At 48.8% G+C, this 20,155-nt stretch overlaps 1 protein-coding gene across 2 annotated transcripts; it reads right to left on the bottom strand.

Annotated features, from left to right (window-relative positions):
* Window positions 1–829: 829 nt before the first annotated feature.
* LOC105498608 (ATP binding cassette subfamily F member 1) lies at window positions 830–19,341 on the bottom strand. Of its 2 annotated transcripts, none has more exons than XM_011770780.3 (25): window positions 19,185–19,341; window positions 12,522–12,568; window positions 12,050–12,160; window positions 11,788–11,914; window positions 11,605–11,642; window positions 11,415–11,522; window positions 10,293–10,367; window positions 10,100–10,213; window positions 8,087–8,200; window positions 7,405–7,527; window positions 6,886–6,986; window positions 6,701–6,786; window positions 6,270–6,409; window positions 6,035–6,183; window positions 5,269–5,352; window positions 4,937–5,061; window positions 4,628–4,740; window positions 4,314–4,485; window positions 4,072–4,146; window positions 3,909–3,979; window positions 2,539–2,571; window positions 2,285–2,453; window positions 2,045–2,109; window positions 1,881–1,953; window positions 830–1,724 (listed from the first exon to the last, which is right to left on the bottom strand). In XM_011770780.3, exons 1-25 carry the CDS (start codon window positions 19,255–19,257, stop codon window positions 1,558–1,560), a joined length of 2,553 nt encoding a protein of 850 aa, XP_011769082.2. In that variant the 5' UTR covers window positions 19,258–19,341; the 3' UTR covers window positions 830–1,557. The 2 variants fall into 2 exon arrangements, with proteins under 2 accessions (XP_011769082.2, XP_011769081.2); XM_011770779.2 differs by having other exon boundaries at window positions 11,788–11,917.
* Between the last annotated feature and the right edge of the window lie 814 nt (window positions 19,342–20,155).

Raw genomic sequence — 20,155 nt, forward strand, 5'->3', positions numbered from 1 at the left:
AGTGCTGTGATTACAGGTGTGAGCCACTGCGCCCAGCCGATTTAATAATTTTTGAGAGGATCAATACCCTGGTCCCTGACCACAGGGCAGAGCACTTCCTCATTTACGAGATTAGCTTGGACAATGAGACCCAAATTCTGGTTAGGCGCGGTGGCTCATGCCTATAATCCCAGCACTTTGGGAGGTCGAGGCAGGAAGACTGCTTGAGGTCAGGAGTTCAGGACCAGCCTTAAGAAACATAGCAAGACAGTCTCTACTAAAAATTTTTTAAAAAAATTAGTTGAGTGTGCACATGCCTGCAGTCCCAGCTACTCAGGAGGCTGAGGCGGAAGGATTGCTTGAGCCCAGGAGGCTGAGGGTACAGTGCACTCTAGCCTGGGCAACAGAGCAAGACCTTGTCTAAAAAAAAAAAAAAGTTGGGCGCAGTGGCTCACCCCTATGATCCCAGAACTTTGGGAGGTCAAGACAGGTGAATTACTTGAGGTCAAGAGTTCGAGACCAGCCTGACCTACATGGTAAAACTCTGTCTCTTTTGTGTTTTTAATAAAACACAAAAATTAGCTGGGCCTGGTAGTGTGTGCCTGTAATCCCAGCTACTCAGGAGGCTGAGGCAGGAAAATTGCTTGAACCTGGGAAGTGGAGGCTGCAGTGAGCCAAGATCGTGCCACTGCACTCCAGCCTTAGTGAAAGGACAAGATTCTGTCAAAAAAAAAAAAAAAAAAAGAGACCCAAGTTCCAAGACGGAAGGTATGAATCACTTTGCTTTTTCCTCACGTGAAGGGTTGGGGGAAAGGAATCCCATGATCCTCAAATAGCAAACACCGTCAGCAAGACTGCAAACAAGATCCATTTAGTGGGGATGAGGGGATTATTAAAAGCTGCTAGAAAACTGAACAAAGCAAATCAAGACTGAGAACAGTTCCAACACTCCCATCAATCTCCAAACAGTGACAGGTCGGCAGCAACTCCTTTCCTTTATTTCTTCCCCTTGTAAAGGGAAATTCAAGTTCAGCAGCATTCCTTTCCTGCCCCAAGTCCTCAACCAGACAAGAGGCTGCAGGCACCAAATCTTGGGTTGGATAATGGCAAAGGCCTCAGAAGCTCACCTCCAGCTCTGAGCTTCAACAGCTGTTTGTACCAGTGACTCAGCATTAAATCCACCAGAAAAGAACAGCACCACCCAAAGACCGGGGGCAGCTGGGCCTGAAGCTGTAGGGTAAACCAGAGGCAGGCTTCTGAGTGATGACAGTCTTGAGACAATAGGCCACATAAACTTGGCTGGATGGAACCTCACAATAAGGTGGTCACCTCTTGTTTGTTTAGGGGGATGCCAAGGATAAGGCCAGCTCAGTTATATGAAGAAAAGCAGAACAAACAAGTCTTTCAGAGAAATGGATGCAGTCAGAGTGGGATCAAGGTCACACTCCACTTTCATGTGCCTGAGTGGTTGCCAGGTCCGCTGCAGGCCAGAGGCAGTCTTCAGATGAGAAGGGGAGACCACAGGGGACTTCTAGGCCACACAAGTATGTCTCTCGGGAGACTTCTGGGAAGGAAAGCTCACTCTCGGGGCCGGCTGACCATGACTTCACCCAGGGCCTCCAACACCTCCCGCTTGTAGTCTTCGAAGTCACCATCGATTTGGCTAACACTCTGCTCCTCCACCACCCACAGCTGGCAGTTGGTTTCTGTGATGAGTCGGGCATCATGGCTCACAACGATCACAGCTTTAAAGAAAGATAGTAAGAACAGAGGGCAGGAAGAAAGGAGGAAGAGGGAAATCAGAACATGAAATAAGGGAGTCCTAGGCCCTGCTGCAGTGAAGGACACTACAGCTTGGTCCCCATGGAGCAGGGAGGAGGGCATACTCTCAGCTGACTTACCACCCTTGTATTCATTGATGGCCTCCCCTAGAGCATCAATAGACTCTATGTCCAGGTTATTGGTTGGCTCATCCTACAGAGGAGGAATTCCATGACTGAGCACTGCAACTCCCATCTTCCATACTGTTACCCTTATCCCTTCTCCTACAGCCCAGCTCACTCACCAAGATGAGGACATCAGGCTCCCGACAGGCCAGCTCGGCAAACACAACTCGCGCTTTCTGACCACCTGTAGCAAAGGAAGGGGAGGGCTGTCACACCTTCCAGCACCTCACAGTCTGAAGGCAAACCCTCAAGATAAGCCAGTTTGTGAACTGAGGCTCCCTCATTCCCGGTGCCTCTAGGTAGTTTGTAGACATGAATGATACGGTGAAGGGTGCCCTCCCCGGCCCCTGCAGTGGTACCAGAGAGTTTGCAGATCTGGATGGTGTGGGCGTGACTCTCCAGGCCGAAGCGGCCCAGGCACTTGCGGGCATCCTGGTAGGGCAGGTTGAAGCCCCGCTGCAGGTACTCAGTGGGCGTCTCCTCCATACGCAGCTGCTCTGCATACTGCTGGTTGAAGAAGCCAATTTTCTGCCCGAGAAGAGAGGGAGGTGGTCAGTTAAAGTCACACTTCCTCCATCAGATTACCATTCCTTAAATCCCAATACCAACTTACCAGCCGGTGGTTCTTTCTCATTTCCCCATGGGTCTGCAAGGGAAGAGAAAGTAGTTAAGAGGAGGGTAAGGGGAAAAGGCACTGCAGCTCCACATACCAACTTTTTTTTTTTGAGACGGAATCTAGCTCTGTCACCCAGGCTGGAGTGCAGTGGCGCAATCTCGGCTCACTGCAACCTCCGCCTCCTGGGTTCACACCATTCTCTTGCCTCAGCCTCCCGAGTAGCTGGGACTACAGGCGCCTGCCACCATGCCTGGCTAATTTTTTGGTTTTTTTTTAGTAGAGACGGGGTTTCACCGTGTTAGCCAGGATGGTCTCAATGTCCTGACCTCAACCATACACCAACTTTTCTGAAGGGAAGACAAACACCAGAAATGGGCCAGGGACAAGTATGCATAAGAAAAGGAATAAGGGCTGGGTGTAGTGGCTCATGCCTGTAATCCCAGCACTTTGGGAGGCCGAGGCAGGCAGATCGTGAGGTCAGGGTATCGAGACCATCCTGGCTAATCTCAGTGCACTGCAACCTCTGCCTCCTGGGTTCAAGTGATTCTCCTGCCTCAGCCTCCCAAATAACTGGGATTACAGGCATGCGCAACCACACCTGGCTAATTCTGTATTTTCAGTAGAGATGGGGTTTCTCCATGTTGGTCTCGAACTCCCCACCTCAGGTGATCCACCCGCCTCAGATTCCCAAAGTGTTGGGATTATAGGTGTGAGCCACCGCATCGGGCTTGGGCTGGTTTTTAACTCCTGAGCTCAAGTGATCCGCCACCTTCAGCCTCCCCCAAAGAGTTGGGATTATAGGCGTGAGCCACCACACCAGGCCATTTTTTTTTGGAGATGGAGTCTCGCTCTGTTGTCCAGACTACAGTGCAATGGTGCAATCTCAGCTCACTGCAACCTCCGCCTCCCAGGTTCCAGCAATTCTGCCTCAGCCTCCTGAGTAGCTGGGATGTAGATGTGTGCCATCACCCGCCTAATTTTTGTATTTTTAGTAGAGACGGGGTTCACCACGTTGGCCAGGCTGGTTTGGAACTCTTGACCTCAAGTGATCCCTGCTGGGATTACAGGCGTGAGCCACTGTGCCCAACCCGTTTATGCAATTTTTAATTGTTCTATAAAAGACATATATTTCTTGTATAACCAAAACACGTGGGTGTGCCCCCTAGTTCGATCCCAATTCTCTTAGCTCTCCTCCCTGAACTGATCTAGGCTCTTCTCCTCCTCTACTGCTCCTCTTAGGGAAATGAATCATCTATGATGAGTTCTGTATTTAACTCTACATTCTCGAGAAGCTCCGATTCCAGCTTCTGGCAAGCAGCTGTGTCTTCACATTTCTCATGCTCTCCCTTCTTGGCTCCAGGACTCACCGGTGTCAGCTTGCCAGTCAGCAGCAGGAGCAGTGTACTCTTCCCCACACCATTAGGGCCCACAATGCAAACTGCAAGATGGAAGACAGGTGGTCAAAGAGGTCCCCAGAGACTCTCCCTGTGGCTCCTGCTACACATCTCTGAGCCAACCCCGCCAACTCACTCCTTGAATCCATGTCGATGCCAAAATCCAGGTTTTTAAAGAGTGGTTTCTGGCCCTCGTAGCCGAATGTCACACCTGAAAGCCAGGAAAAGCAGCAATTTATATTATTTTCAGTCCCTGTAAAGTTCCTCTGATGTGCTGGCCTTGGAGAACAGGAGCAATCTCAACCTTGGTGGAGAGTTTGGGGCGCACATACATGCTTCTGGTGCTTCCTGTGGAGCAGGAGAGGCCCCGGCACTCACCATGCAGACCCAGCACAGGAGGGCTGAGTGGTGGGGGGTCTGGAAAAGTGAAGCGCACAGTGTACTCCTTAGGGCGCTTAAGGAGCTCAGGGGCCTCCTGGGATTCCTCATCCTGGTTTTTCCGTCGGCATTTCTGCTGCTTCCGAGTCAGGGCTTCCTTTGTTTGTTTTTCCTGGAGAGGAAGACGAAAAAAGAGAAATCTGTGTCCTGCACAGCAGTCCTCGAAATGTAGGCCAGTGTTCCAGAGTCTCCCTCTTCCTCCACTGTCAGGAGAGAACAGTGGTCCCCAGCCCAGAAGTCCCTCAGGTGCTCACCGCCTGCTTGGTGGACTTCCCGCCTGCCTTCAGCTCCTTCAGCTTTTTCTCTTGTTTCTCATACTGCTTCAGCAGTTCTTTCTGCTTCTGCTGGTACATCTTTTTGAAGGTCACTGGGGCAGAAGAGGGGACTGGGCATCAGTGGTTGCTCCTCTCCCCAGCAAAGGGACAACCAGGGATTGGTGGTGACGGGGTAGGCATCACTGTCTGGAATTCTGACAGGATTCAGTTTACCTAAATAGGCCCTCCCATTCAGACCTCTTTTCAAGGTTCTATCTCTTCCCTGCATCCACACACAATCCTACTTACTGTAATTGCCCCTATAGTAGTGGAGCCGCTGGGCATCGAGGTGGATGATATCAGTGCAGACATCATCCAAGAAACCCTGGTCATGGGAGACAATCAGCAAGGTCTTCCGCCAGCCCTGGAGGTAGCTGGGTTTCAGAGAACAGGGTGTAAGTGTCACAGCGGTCAAGTGAGAGAGAAGTCAGGGGAAGCAGGCAGACAATGGGGGCTGGGAGGGAAAAGGGGGGTCTGGATAGAGCCGTCACAGGCACGGTGGAGAACGGCTAAAGGAAAACAGGGCAGGAAGGGGAAGAAAGTGCAGAATGGGAACCAATGATGCAAAGGCCGTAACGCACTTATTGAGCCAGATGACAGCGTTGAGGTCCAGGTGGTTGGTGGGCTCATCCAGCATCAGCAGTGTGGGCTCCATGAACAGTGCCCTAGAGGGTGGGGGGCAGAGGGCAGGGTCAGGGAGAGAAAGATCCTTGCACAGACAACCCCAGAGAAAATTCAGGGAGATAGAGCCTGAGACCATGAGCACTCCTTCCCAAGCTCTCCTCAGAGAAGTTCTTGGGCAGGATATGGTTTAAGTTTTTCTGAGACAGGGCCTTGCCCTGTTGCCCAGGTTGTCATGCAATGGCACAGTCAGGGCTCACTGTAGCCTCAATCTCCCAGGTCCAAGTGATACTTCTACTTCAGCCTCCGGAGTAGCTGTGACCACAAGCGTGCACCACCAAGTCCAGCTAATTTTTAAATTTTTTGTAGAGACAGTGTCTCCCTATGTTGCCCAGGCTAGGATATGCTTTTTTTCCCTTTCTGTGAAGATACGGTCTCGCTATATTGCCCAGGCTGGTCTCAAACTCCTGGGTTCAAGATAATCCTCCTGCCCCTGCCTTCCAGGCATGAAGGCGTGACCCACTGCGCCCAGCTGCAGGGTATGGTGATGAGAACTCACCACCAGGTAGAGAGAAACAGAAGGACCCTAAGCTCTCACAACACAGATAGTAAGGAGGGAGAGGTAAGCCTTGAGCCTCCCTATTGCCTTGGAGAATGAGAAGGGATAGAGGGAAAGGGCCCTGGTGGTCTGAGGTTGGAAGGGAGGGCAGTGAGGTGAATGCCCACCTGGCCAGGGAGACACGCATGCGCCAGCCCCCTGAGAACTTCTGTGTGGGTCGATTCTGCATTTCAGGGTCAAAGCCGAGGCCAGCCAGGATTCGCCGTGCTTTGGCCTCTGCAGCTGCTGCCCCAGTGGCCCGCAATTCCTCATACACCTGGGAGGAGGGAGAAGAGGACACATGTCTGAGGGTCCCAGGAACCCCCGAGTCTTAGCCCGTGTCCCCTGCGCCATCTCCTCTACCTTCTCTAGCCTCTCAGCAGCTGTGTCATCTCCTTGTTCCAGCTGTCCCTGAAGCCGCCGCTCCTCTTCCAGCAGCTTTAATCGCTTGGTGTCAGCTCGAAGAACAGCCTGGACTGCTGGTGTCTCATCTGCTACCACCTCTGGGAGGCAGAGGGAGAACAGTCAGGCAGCCTCAAGAGCCAAGAGTCTCATCCTTCTTTCCCTTCAACTGCATTTCTGTTTTGCCTGACCCTGCCCAGTTTTTTGTACTCGTTCCAAATAAAACAAGTTCCTCATTGACTCTCCCCTCCTTTCGTTAGCATCCCTTTCCCAGTCCCCAGTCTCCCTCCACATCCCTTCCAACTCCATAGCCACAATTTCTTCTATTCTTGGCTGGCTTTTCTACCCAACTGCCCACCCCACCAAGCCCCTTTTCTCCCCAGAGGCCTCACCCTGCTCACACAGCAACACATCAATGTTGGGAGGGATGCTCAGGGCTCGGTTGGCAATGTGCTTGAGGAGCGTGGTCTTGCCCTTGCTGGGGAATAAAAGCTATTAGGACCCGGCCACCACTGAGAAATCTCTTCTTATCCCTCCAGGCTCCTCCCCTTTTTGGCCTCCAGCTCCCTCCTCTCACCCATTGGGCCCCACCAGCCCGTAGCGGCGGCCAGCTACAATGTACAGGTCTGCATTGACGAACAGCTCCTTGCCATGAGCGGAGATGCTGAACTTCTCCAGCTGCAGCCATCAGGAAAGAGGTGGCAGAGGGAAGGGATGATCACATGAAAATTCTCCCTTTGGGACAGGAGTAGTCACTTTCTCCCTGCAGGGAAGCCTCTGACAAACCGATACCTCCAGCATAATCCCCTTCCTCTCCCCACAGCCAGTCCCTGCCCTGTCCACTGCCTGTAATGGGAGTCCCATGCGTCCTCAGCTAGTGTAGTCTGTCCCACACTATTTTCTGCCGAGGGTGGACCCTACTTCTACTGGTTTTTCTATCTTCTTGCTCAAGTTGGCAGAACCCAAGGTGTGGAAAATGCCTCCAATCTTTCTTCCTACTAACTAACCCATTCACACACCATGGCCACTCAGGGAAGATGAGAGAACTGGCTCTTCCCTAGGCAAGTGGACTGGAAGGGGCCCCCTGAGACCTTACCTTGATGTCAGATGCATTTTCTAACATGGCTTGGCGGGAGGACATCTCTGCCTGGGACACGGAGAAGTCATTTTCAGCTGCATTGGCTGCTTTTAATGAAGCCACTTGGCGCTCATACTCCATCTGAGAAGGAAGGAAAAACTACATTTGAAGCCACAGTCTATCAGTTTCCCATCACCATGAAACAGCCCATGCTGGCTGGGCATGCTGGCTCACGCCTGTAATCCCAGCACTCTCAGAGGCTGAGGAAGGTGGATCTCTCGAGCTCAGGAGTCTGAGACCAGCCTGGGCAACATGGCAAAATCCCGTCTCTACAAAAAATACAAAATTTAGCCGGGCATGGTGGTGCCACCCATAGTCTCATCTATTCGGGAGGCTGAGGTGGGAGGATCACTTGGGCCTGGGAGGTTGAGGCTGCAGTGAGCAGAGATCACGTTACTGCACTCCAGCCTGAGGAACAGTGTGAGACCCTGTCTCAAAAAACAAACAAAAAAACCCCAAAGTGAAACACCCCATGTCATCAGACATTGAGATAAGGCTCACAGAACACAATTATTTTCCTACTCCGATTGTTTTACCTGGAGTAGCCCCCAAAGCTGTCCTTCCTATTCCCAATCGCATGTCCCCTAGTTGAAGTGTTTAAAAATCCCCTACTTTTGACCGCTAAGAACCAAGGTCTTACCTGTTTTTTCAGCTTTTTCTTCTCCTTTTTGCTAAGGTGAGCATAGGGATCATCTGCCTTAGACTCTCCTCCTTCCTCCTCCTCTTCTTCCCCGTCTCCTTCTTCCTCTGAACCCTGTGAGAACCCAGGGATGGTCAAAAGTAGGGACCCCGGCTGGGTGCAGTGGCTCACGCCCGTAATCCCAGCACTTCCGGAGGCCAAGGTGGGCAGATCCTGAGGTCAGGAGATCTAAGACCATCCTGGCTAACACGGTGAAACCCCATCTGTACTAAAAATTGCAAAAAATTAGCTGGACATGGTGGTGGGCACTTGTAGTCCCAGCTACTTGGGAGGCTGAGGCAGGAGAATGGTGTTAACCTGGGAGGTGGAGCTTGCAGTGAGTGGAGACTGTGCCACTGCACTCCAGCCTGGGTGACAGAGCGAGACTCCATATCAAAAACAAACAAATGAACAAACAAAAAAACCCACGGACTCCTTCTAGAACTCAGATTTCATGTCATCTGCACCCTGTCCCTGCCCCAGTTCCGCAGTCAGCTCTTTCCTTCACTACTCAGAGTCCTAAAATATCTTGGGATCCTCTCTCATTCTCATATCCAGCCCCTAGTTTCCCTGTAGTCCTTTACCAATTTCTGCTACCAGGAATGGTACAAAACAAATGGTATGAATATATATGTATGAAATGTGACAACGCGTATGTCCCTATAAACGTAACTCCCAATATAAAGTAACTGAAGTGGAGTAAGTGGATTTCAAGAGTTTCATTTGCATAAAATGAGTTTCTGTGGTTTCCCTGTTAACATGCGAAGAAAAGATCAGGTAGCCAGCTGGGTGCGGAGGCTCATGTCTGTAATCCCAGCACTCTGGGAGGCCAAGACAAGCAGATCACAAGGTCAGGAGATTGAGACCATCCTGGCTAACATGGTGAAATCCTGTCTCTACTAAAAACACAAAAAATTAGACGGTCATGATGGCACGTGCCTGTAGTCCCAGCTACTTAGGCGGCTGAGGCAGAATTGCTTGAACCCAGGAGACAGAGGTTGCAGTAAGCCGAGATTACGCCACTGCACTCCAGCCTGGGCAACGGAGTGAGACTCCATCTCAAAAAAAAAAAAAAAGAAAAGAAAAGAAAAGAAAAGAAAACATCAGGAATCTCTAGTGTACAGTCAGAGGAACCAAGCAGAATCACAGAACTAGGAAGTGCCGGAGGCATGGGGACCCTAGAGATCTCCAGATTCCTCCTTCTATCACACAAAGGAGACAAGTGAGACCCAAAGGGATGGGAAGATGTATTTAAGGTCAGAGCCAGTGAAGGCAGAGCCAGGACCCAGATCATCTGAGATAAATTCCAGGCCCTTTCCTCACTGGATCAGGTTTGCAAACTACAGCCCACGGGCCAAGGCTGACCTCATACTTGTTTTTACACAGCTCCTGAACTTTATAAAAATAGTTTTTGTATTTTCAAAGAGTTGGTAAAAAAAAAAAAAAAAAAGAATATGTAATAGAGATTATATGTGGCCTGCAAAGCCAGAAACATTTACTACAAGGCCCTTTATAGAAAAAGTTTGCTAACTGGGCACACTGGCTCACACCTGTAAGCATTTTGGGAGGCTGAGGCAGGAGCACTGCTTGAGCCCAGAAGTTTAAGACCAGCCTGGGCAACATAGTGAGACCTCGTCTCCATAATAAAAATTAAAAAATTGGCCAGGGGTAGTGGTGCACACTTCTAGTTCCAGCTACTCAGGAGGCTGAGGCACGAGAATCTGTTGAGCCCAGGAGGTTGAGGCTTCAGTGAGCCGTGTTCACACCCCTGCACTCCAGAATGGGTGACAGAGTAAGATCCTGTGTAAATAAAAACAAAAACAAAACAACAACAACCCCACCGTTCCCCCTAGAAAAAGAAAAGAAAAAAGGTTTGCTGGGATAGTAACCATATCCCCAGATCGTGACTCTCCCATAAGAACCCTGGAGCCCTAGTCCCTCATTCTACCTTCCCCCAACACCAAATACACACACCTGCTCTGCCTTCCTGGCCTTCTCCTTCCCTTGTTTGGGAGGCTCCTTTTCCTTTATTATTTCTTCTTCTTCATCCTCCTCTTCATTGTCCAGAGCAGCGAATTTATTTTGAGGCTAATAGGGAAAAGACAGGTGTGATGAAATGCTTTAATTCCTGGGCCCCAATACCTCCTCCTGCTAGTTACTCTCTCACCTTAGCCTTCCCTTTTGACTTCTCCTCCTTTCCCTTTTTGCCCTTGAGCACAGGCTGCTGTTCCTCAGATACGGCCTGGAGGAGACACACATACACATTAAACACATACGTACAAATTATTGTGCTACTTTGCTGTGTAATAAGCATTTCTAGAGTCTCCTGTGTTACCCATACAGATGCTCCTCCATTTATGATCAGGTTGCATCCTGTCCCGATAAAACCACCAGAAACTGAAAGTATCATAAATCAAAAGTGATAGTTCCAACTTACTATAGGTTTATCTGGACATAACCCCATCATGAATTGAGGAGTATCCTAAATGAGTATGACCTTCACACTATCATAAAGTAGAAAAACCGTATGCCTAAGTATAAGTTGGAGACCATCTGTACTGAGTGCTGCTGACGAAAAATGAGACCCAGAAAAACCCTACCCTCCAGCTTGAGACTAGATAGTGAAGAGACAACTAGGGAACATCAGCAAGGTTAAGGATTATAAGTCAGGCAAGTGCGCAACCGGAGTGGATGGCACTAGCACTGGAGGCTTTCTTGAGAGGGCAAATGGACATGGACTAAGATGCACACGCAGAAGAGTCACAAGTAGAAGAGCAAGGACCTGGGGCTTTGTTTCAGGTTCTGTGCTTAAAGCAACAGAATCACTGAAGATGTCTGAGTGATAAAAAGGGCTTTTTTTTTTTTTTGAGATGGAGTCTGGCTCTGTTGCCCAGGCTGGAGTGCAGTGCCTCAATCTCGGCTCACTGCAAATTCCGCCTCCCAAGTTCAAGTGATTCTCCTGCCTCAGCCTTCCAAGTAGCTGGGATTACAGGCGCACACCACCATGACTGGCTAATTTTTGTATTTTTAATAGAGATGAGGTTTCACCATGTTGGTCAGGCTGGTTTCGATCTCTTGACCTCGTGATTTGCCCGCCTCGGCCTCCCAAAGTGCTGGGATTACAGGTGTGACCCACTGTGCCTGGCCTGGGCATGTATTTTAAAAAGATGATTTTAACAGTATAAGTAAGACAGATCGAGGAGAGCTAGTTTAAAAGCAGGAAATTACTCCACCATGGCCAGAAGGTGCTAAATGGAGCGAGAGTGACTGATCGAGCCACCACTGTCACCTTATTGATCCGATTCTTCTCTGGCTTGGCAGGCTTAGGAGGATGTTTTTCTTCCTCATCCTCTTCCTCACTCTGATCCTGAATCAGGGCTGCAAAAACATTACCACCCTAGAGAATGAAAGGGCCACAGAAGTCAGTAGGATGGTCAAGATTGCATCCTTGGGGTCTGTTTACCACACAGATGGCTTACCTTGGTTTTCTTCCCTCCGTGGGGTTTTGGGGCGGGTACTGAAATGACAAGGGGAGAACATGAGATAGGAAACAATTACAATGTCTGGCCCCCCAGTTTAATCCAACTTGAAGATCAAGGTATGAGGCATCACTCTCCATGACTCATGGATTCCAGGTACCCATTCCCCCTCAGGTCATTTACCCTCATCCTCCTCATCACTGGCTGGCACTGAGAGCTTCTTAAGACGCTCCATGAGCTCTTTCTCCTCCCCATCATCATCCACATCCTTCTTCCGCCTGCCTTTTCGGGTATCTCGCTTCTTTTTTTGCTGCTGAGAGCAAAAGAAGAATGAGAAAACGAAGCCCAGGCCCCTGCTGTATTTCTGCCTCACAGAAGGTTCCCCATCAGCTGAGTGGAGCAACATGGGCTGCAAAGGGATTGGTGGGCCCTGTGGCACTTGTACCTGCTGTTGCTGTTGCTGTTGCTGCTGCTGCTGCTGCTGCTCCTCCTTCTCCTTGAGTACTTTCTCTTCTTCCCCAGCCTGTTTATCTTCTACTGCCAGCTCTTCAAAGAACTATCAAGGGAGTTAAGATACAGGTAAACATGGTTCCAAGAGCAATCCAATCAAGCTGTGCTCTGCCACACATGGGCCCACTGGCCCTCCACTCCACCCTCACCTTACCTCCTGTCTCTCTCTTTTTTTCTTTTAGTGGAGAATGGAGTGTGCAGGTCTCAAACTCCTGGGCTTAAGCTATCCTCCCACCTCTGCCTCCCTAAGTGCTGGGATTACAGGCGTAAGCCACCATGCCCAGCCTAACTCTTCTCTTGACAAGATCTTCTCTCCTCCCTTGGACCTCCCACCTCCTTCACATGGCTATTTATTTAGCCTGGAAACACCCATAGTCATTTCTTATCCTCAACCCTCATTTTCTCACCGTTTTTTTGATCTTCTTGTCCTTCTTCCCTTTCTTCACCACTTTGTCTAGAAAGTTAAGCAGAGATCGTGAATGCTTATCTACAAATTCCAACCCAGTCTGATCTCCCCTGCAAGATCTCTGTAGCTTCCATCCTATTTTATTATTTTTCTAGCTTAACTATCACTCCCTAAATATTTTTACTGTCTCACAACTCCGGCAGAAATAATCATTCCCATCTCTATTCATTCATCCAATAAGTATTTATTTACTACACAGCTACCACATGTCAGATACTGTGCTAGCATAGGGGATTATAACAATGAACAAGACAACCGTGGTCTCCTCTGGAGCTTACAGGCTATAGGAAGAGAGATTTTTAAATAGGTAATTCCAGGTGTACTGAAGGTTCCAAAAGAAAAGGTAAAGCCTACTTGGTGGTTGAGGAGAGGCTGGCTTCATCTCTGGTGGCGGCCTCTCTAAAAAGATGACATTTAAGCTAATAACTGAAGTAATGAGGAGTATGAGAAGTTCGTCAGAGACATGGTGCAATTCCAGTGCTGTGCGCAGGCCCAGCTGTGAGAAAGCACACACACTGAGAGACAGGGAAAGGTTTGGTATGGCTAAGCTTACAGACTGAGGGGAGAATGGTGCAAGGGAAGGCTGGAGTGAGGGCCCTGTAGTAAGGTTAAGGATTGGGGATTTTATTGGTTTGATCGCTTTCACACTTTTAAAGTTTCACTTTGGCTTCAGAGTAGAGCAAGAATGGGAGGGAATAAGCATAGTGGGAAATCTGTTGGGGAGGCTGTCAGAGCAGTCTGGGTGGTGGTGACAAGGGGAAAGAAGAATTCACAGGATGGGGCTAGAGGTGGGGAATAAAGAGCACCCAGCTGGGCGTGATGGCTCACGCCTGTAATCCCAGCGCTTTGTGAGGCCGAGGCAGTCGGATCACTAGAGGTCAGGAGTTCAAGACTAGCCTGGTGAACATGGTGAAACCCAGTCTTTACTAAAAACACAAAAAATTAACTGGGCATAGTGGCGGGCGCCTGTAATCCCAGCTACTCGGGAGGCTGGGACAGGAGAATTGCTTGAACCCAGGAGGCGGAGGTTGCAGTGAGCTGAGACTGCACTATCGCACTACAGCCTGGGTGACAGAGCAAGATTCCGTCTCAAAAAAAAAGAAAAAAAGCACTCAGAGATGACTCCTTTGTTTTTAGCCGGCAAAATTAGCTGGGCTAAGTGGTACCATTTATTAATTAAGGAGGCAGTGGAAGAGAAGATCTTATAGGAAGGAAGAAGATATTATAAATTCAATTTGGGAGATACGTATGTATACATACACATGTATACAACACACACACCACACCCTCCTTTTTTTTTTTTTTTTTTTAAGAGACAGGGTCTTGCTCTGTCACCCAGGCTGGAATGCAGTGGCATGATCATAACTTACTGTAACCTTAAATTCCTAGGCTCAGGTGATCCTCTCGCTTTAGCCTCCTGAGTAGCTAGGACTACAGGCAAGCATCACTATGCCTGGTTAATTAAAAAGTATATATATATTTTAGAGAGGAGGTCTCACTATGTTGCCCAGGCTAATCCCGAACCTCTGGCATCAAGCAATCCTCCTGCCTCAGCCTCCCAAACTGTTGGACTTGCAGGTCTGAGCCACTGTGCCTGGCTAGGGGGACATGTTGTTTGTAAAACCTACAGGCCATGTAAATAGAGTTATCTGGTAAGCAAATGAACACCTGGGTCTATGCCTTACTTGTTCTGCTTGAATATTATAGCACAAATCACATTGTGTCATATTAACCTGTGTGCTTTCATTCTAGAGAGTAACCTGAGAGACTGTTTAGCCTGTGTTCCCAGGAAAGCCAAAACTGATTCAACAGATTCTAGCTCTACCCCTCCGTCCATCCTTGTTTCCCTGAAGGTGGAGGACCATGTCCAACTCCCTCCCCTACTGGAGCAGCCAGCAACCTCATGATTTCCCTTCAGGCTTAGGCCTATTTATTATCTTCCCTTCCAAAACATCCCTTCCATCCACTGCTATCTAATTCTACCCATAAGCATTTCAGTATTTAACATTAAAAAAAAAAAAAAAAAAAATTAGCCGGGTGTGGTGGCTCACGCCTGTAATCTCAGCACATTGGGAGGCCAAGGCAGGTGGATCATGAGGTCAGGAGATTGAGACCAGCTTGGTCAACATGGTGAAATCCCATCTCTACTAAAAATACAAAAATTAGTTGGGCGTGGTAGAGCACACCTGTAGTCCCAGCTACTTGGGAGGCTGAGGCAGGAGAATCGCTTGAACCCAGGAGGTGGAAGTTGCAGTGAGCCAAGATCGCACCACTGTACTCCAGCCTGGGTGACAGAGCGAGACTCCGTCTCAAAAAAAGAAGTCTGTGGGGCGGGGGGAGGGATAGCATTAGGAGATATACCTAATGTAAATGACGAGTTAATGGGTGCAGCACACCAACATGGCACATGTATACATATGTAACAAACCTGCACGTTGTGCACATGTTCCCTAGAACTTAAAGTATATATAAAAAAAAAAAAAGGTCAATGGTATCCGCCATCTACTACATTAAAATATTCTCAAACCAGAATTTCATGTATTCCAAAGTAATCATTTATTCAGGAAAGTTTTATGGTGCATCTACTTTTCCAAAAAACTGGAGGTAATGAGAGACAATCCCAATAGTTAAAGGCTTCACAGACTAAAAGGGCCCTACCCTATCTTTTCTGTTTCCTGACCCACACCTATGGTCTCCATACTGGCTTCTTTCTGATCCTTTATGAATTCCCAGGCATGCTTATGTCCGTCTGCTTAATCTGCATCCTCCATCCAGAACACATTTCAAAATTTGGGACCCTCCTCTTCCCCAAAAAACAAACCACAAAAAAGAAACAAACAAACAAAAAAATCAAAGAAAAAAACATCTGAGCCCAGTATTGGGTGACTAATGTGAGAGTTGAAAAGTTGTGTGGGATTAATAAAAGGCTTTATATGCTATTCCAAGGAGTTTAATCCTAAAGACATTAGGAGGAAGGATCCACTGAAGTACCTAAGAAGGAAAAACACGATCAGCTCACCTTACCAACACAGAGGACTGACTCATCCCAGACACGAATTTCTCCCCAAGGACTAACACAGCCATACCATCGCTCCTTCCTTTAAATCTGGCCAGGCGCAGTGGCTCATGCCTGTAATCCCAACATTTTGGGGACCAAGGTTGAGGCCAGAGGTTCAAGATTAGCCTGGGCAACATAGCAAGAACTCATCTCTACAGAAAACAAAAAACAAAAACAAACAAAAAATTAGCCCGGCACGGCAGTGTGTGCCCGTAGTCCTAGCTACGTAGGACGGCTTGACCCTGCCATTGAGGCTGCAGTGAGCTGAGATCGCGCCACTGCACTCCAGCCTGCCAACAGTGAGGCTCCGTCACCAAAAAAAAAAAAAAAAAAAACCCCACCAAAACCAAAAAAATCTTTTGTACTTTAATCACTCTTATCCACCTGATCATAGGGACAGGAAGAGCCTCTGAACAGGTTCATTGTGAGAAAGTATAATCCCCAAGGAACTGAAAAAGTTAAGTGTGGCTAGAGATATACTGTGCCTTCTTTCCTTTCGTGTATCATTTAAGCTGCTCCTTCAAAGCAAAAAAGAAAGCCTTCCTTACCCTTATACCCCTCTCTCCCGTTACTGTTTTGTATTCTTGTCCTCATTGGGTCTCAAAATTATAATTCACACGAACTTCACTTTCTCTCCTCCCATACCTTTTGAAACATACTGCAATCTGGTATCATCTCCGAATGAACACTACTTCTGCCAGAGTTGCCACTGATCCCTTAGCTCCTCAAACCGCAAAGTATTTTTCGGTTCTTATTTTGCCTGACTTCTCTGCAGCGTTCCATGCTGCCTACCTCCACACCTTTTTTAATTCTTTTCTATCATTATTTAACTTCCGGGATCTTGCCCACTCCTGGTTTGCCTCCAGTTTCGCTGGCTGTTTGCCTTTCTCAGTCTCATCTCTTCAGCCTCCTTCCTTACCTGCTTCTTGCAATTGCTGAAGTTCTTTAGGGTTCCCACCTTTCACCTTCTTTTCTGTTCAATCTGCAAACACTCTCTAGGAGACTTCCACATCCAGCACTTCAACTATACTTGCCTGTGTCTTTACTCCTAGTCTAGTTGTCTCTCCACAGTGACTAAACAAACTCTCTTCTTGCCATTTCCTTTTAGAAATTCCTCAGAAATACCCAACTCAGCATTCAAAAGTTGATCTTATCTCTTTTCACTTCTTACTCTCCTGCCCATTATTGCTTTCAGTTAACAGTCTACCAGTCACTGGGTTACTTAAGTGTCATCCTTAATTCTCCTCCCTTAATTTCATCAGTTCTCAGTTCCGATCAATGCCACCTCCTTAGTAACTCTTTATTCTTCAGAGCTTGGCTTATCCCCTTACCACTTCTCACCTAGATCATGGCCAGAGCCCCCTAAATGGTCTCCCTGCCTCCATCTTGACCAATTCAAGGCCATTCTCCATTGCTCAGTGCTATAGGGTGAACTGATCATAATCATTCCTTATGCAATTCAATGGGCCTTCCTTCTTAATGTCTTTAGGATTAAACTCCTCGGGATGGCATCTAAAGCCTTTCATTATCTGTCTCCTGATCATCTTTATGACTTCATCACACTAGTTACCAGGCTCTAGTGGGACCAGTCAGGCTTGCCTACATCTCTACCTTTCCACAAACTTCCTTGGCTAGGAATGCGCTTCCCCTTACTAATTCACGACGATCTTTCATGAATAAACTCTGGGGAGCAGGTGCAGTGGCTCATGCCTGTAATCCCAGCACTTTTGGAGGTCGAGGAAGGAGAATCACTTGAGCCCAGGAGTTTGAGACCAGCCTGGGCAACATAGCCAGACCTTGTGTTTACAAAAAATTTAAAAATAAGGTGTGGTGGTACATGCCAGTAGTCTCAACTACTTGGGAGACTGAGGCAGGAAGATCCCTTAAACCCAGGAGGTAGTGGCTGCAGTGAGCCATGTTCATGCCATTGAACTCCAGCCTGGGTGATGGATCTAGACTATGCGTCAAAAAAAAGTACTGAGCTATTACATATTCTTGGGAGGCTTCGCTGACACTCCCTTACCTATGGGAGTAGATGCTCCACCTCTCTTCAGTCCCATAGCATTCTTAAGCATGTTCAGGCCGCGTGGTGGCTCAAGCCTGTAATCCCAGCACTTTGGGAGGCCGAGACGGGCGGATCACGAGGTCAGGAGATCGAGACCATCCTGGCTGACACAGCGAAACCCCGTCTCTACTAAAAATACAAAAACTTAGCCGGGCGAGGTGGCGGGCGCCTGTAGTCCCAGCTACTCGGGAGGCTGAGGCAGGAGAATGGCGTGAACCCGGGAGGCGGAGCTTGCAGTGAGCCGAGATAGCGCCACTGCACTCCAGCCTGGGCGACAGCGTGAGACTCCGTCTCAAAAAAAAAAAAAAAAGCATGTTCATCATACTCTGACAACCACTGTCTGTCTGGTTAATGCTCTCACCCTTCACTATATTGGGTTGTCCCTTGAAGGAAATTCTTATCTTTTATCTCTACATTCCCAATTCCTCCAACACAGTACCTGGTATACAGCAGACATCCAATAAGTGCTTCTAAAATTAGCTACTGTGTACCTACTGTAGTTAGTTGTGTCCATTTATCTCCCCCTTAAAAGTGACTTCAACCCTGGGAGGATATCTTAATGTTTTTTTCCTTCCTCTCTCAAAGCACAGTATATACAGTGCTTAATTACAAACAGGCGCTTAACAAACTTTCGCTGCTTTTAAGTAAACCTTAACCCTCATTCCAACATCAAAAATCTACACTCTTGCTCCACTTGAGTGAGAGAGGTGTCTTAAGAAAGAAACTATGGGCCGGGCGCGGTGGCTCAAGCCTGTAATCCCAGCACTTTGGGAGGTCGAAACGGGTGGATCACGAGGTCAGGAGATCGAGACCATCCTGGCCAACATGGTGAAACCCCGTCTCTACTAAAAAATACAAAAAACTAGCCGGGCGAGGTGGCGGGCGCCTGTAGTCCCAGCTACTCGGGAGGCTGAGGCAGGAGAACGGCGTGAACCCGGGAGGCAGAGCTTGCAGTGAGCTGAGATCCGGCCACTGCACCCCAGCCTGGGCCACAGAGCGAGACTCCGTCTCAAAAAAAAAAAAAAAAAAGAAAGAAAGAAACTATGAAGGAGTCACCCTCTCTTGAGAAACAAGTGGGATCACAGGCTCCCAAAGTGTGTGTGTGCGCGCGCAGGGGGAAGAGGAGGTCGAGGCAGAGCTCATATATTCCTGGTGGAATACAGTGTGTGGTGGGCGGATGTCCAAATTCTTTAAGCAAGGTTTTTCCATTTCTCCCCAACTCTCCCTCGGTGCCATATGCTCTTTCTTTTCTCTTGCCCAGTCTCACTTAGGTCACGTGCGACATTTGGATCTCTTTCCTTTAACCCCGATTCCAAACCCACTCCTGCCCGGCAAACTCCTCCTGGGCCCACGGCACGCATGCGCAGTAACCTCCGCACGGGCCCGGTCAGTCTCGCGCCCCATGACCCTCTCCTAAAACACGCGCAGTCTCCTCTCTCTTCCCTCTCTGCTCTTGTTTCTTCCTTGCCTACCAGCCTCACCTGATGGGCTCGTGCTCTCTCCGTCCCCGATCCACTCGGGCTCCGGCGGCTGCTGCTTGGGCGCCTTCGGCATCGCGGTGGCAGTTACAGCTGCTGTGGCGGCGCCCAGTGCTATTTCCGCTTCCGGCGGCGGGGAACCCCGATGGGGCTGGTTCTCCAAGCCGCCGCGGCCAACCCCACCCCCGGCTGCGCACGTGCGAGCTTCGCCGTCATCTCGGGGGCGTGGCCCTGGTACAGTGGAGGCGTGGCCTGCAATGACGGGGCGGGGCCGGCGTCCGCCTACTGTAGTCGCGTCCACATGGCGTTTACGACGGTCTGGGAAGCCTGACGCCGTGACCTCCCGACGCCGCGAGACTCCAGGAATGACCATAATAATTTCCTACTAGTATGAAGGAGTTGAGGCATACTTTTTTTTTTTTTAAGCATATTCTAGTTTCTATCTGTAACTCTCGTTTCTAGCTCTAACTGCCACCGCGATGCCAAAGGCGCCCAAGCAGCAGCCGCCGGAGCCCGAGTGGATCGGGGACGGAGAGAACACGAGCCCATCAGGTGAGGCTGGTAGGCAAGGAAGAGACAAGAGAGGAAGGGAAAGAGAGAGGAGACTGCGCGTGTTTTAGGAGAGGGTCATGGGGCGCGAGACTGGGTCACGGGCAGAAAAGACAGCGCAGTCCAATGACTAAGGGAGAGGTCTGATCGGTCCAGTGTTGAAATGTGTCACAAAATCCCGAAGTGTACAATTGTAAACAGGGAACTGGAGCCCAACATGCAGAAGTCACGGTGCAGTGGAGCTTCGGTTCATTTTTTTTTTCTTTTTTTTCTGGTAACAGCTTTACTGAGATATAATTGACATACAATAAACTGTACACAAAATAAAATGGTACCCAAAATAAACTTCAAAGTATACATTTAAATAAGTTTTGACATGCATAAACCCAGTAAACTATCACCACAATCAAGACTTTGGTTCACTT

The sequence above is a fragment of the Macaca nemestrina genome, chromosome 5 (assembly GCF_043159975.1).
Source record: "Macaca nemestrina isolate mMacNem1 chromosome 5, mMacNem.hap1, whole genome shotgun sequence".
Taxonomy (NCBI): Eukaryota; Metazoa; Chordata; class Mammalia; order Primates; family Cercopithecidae; genus Macaca; species Macaca nemestrina.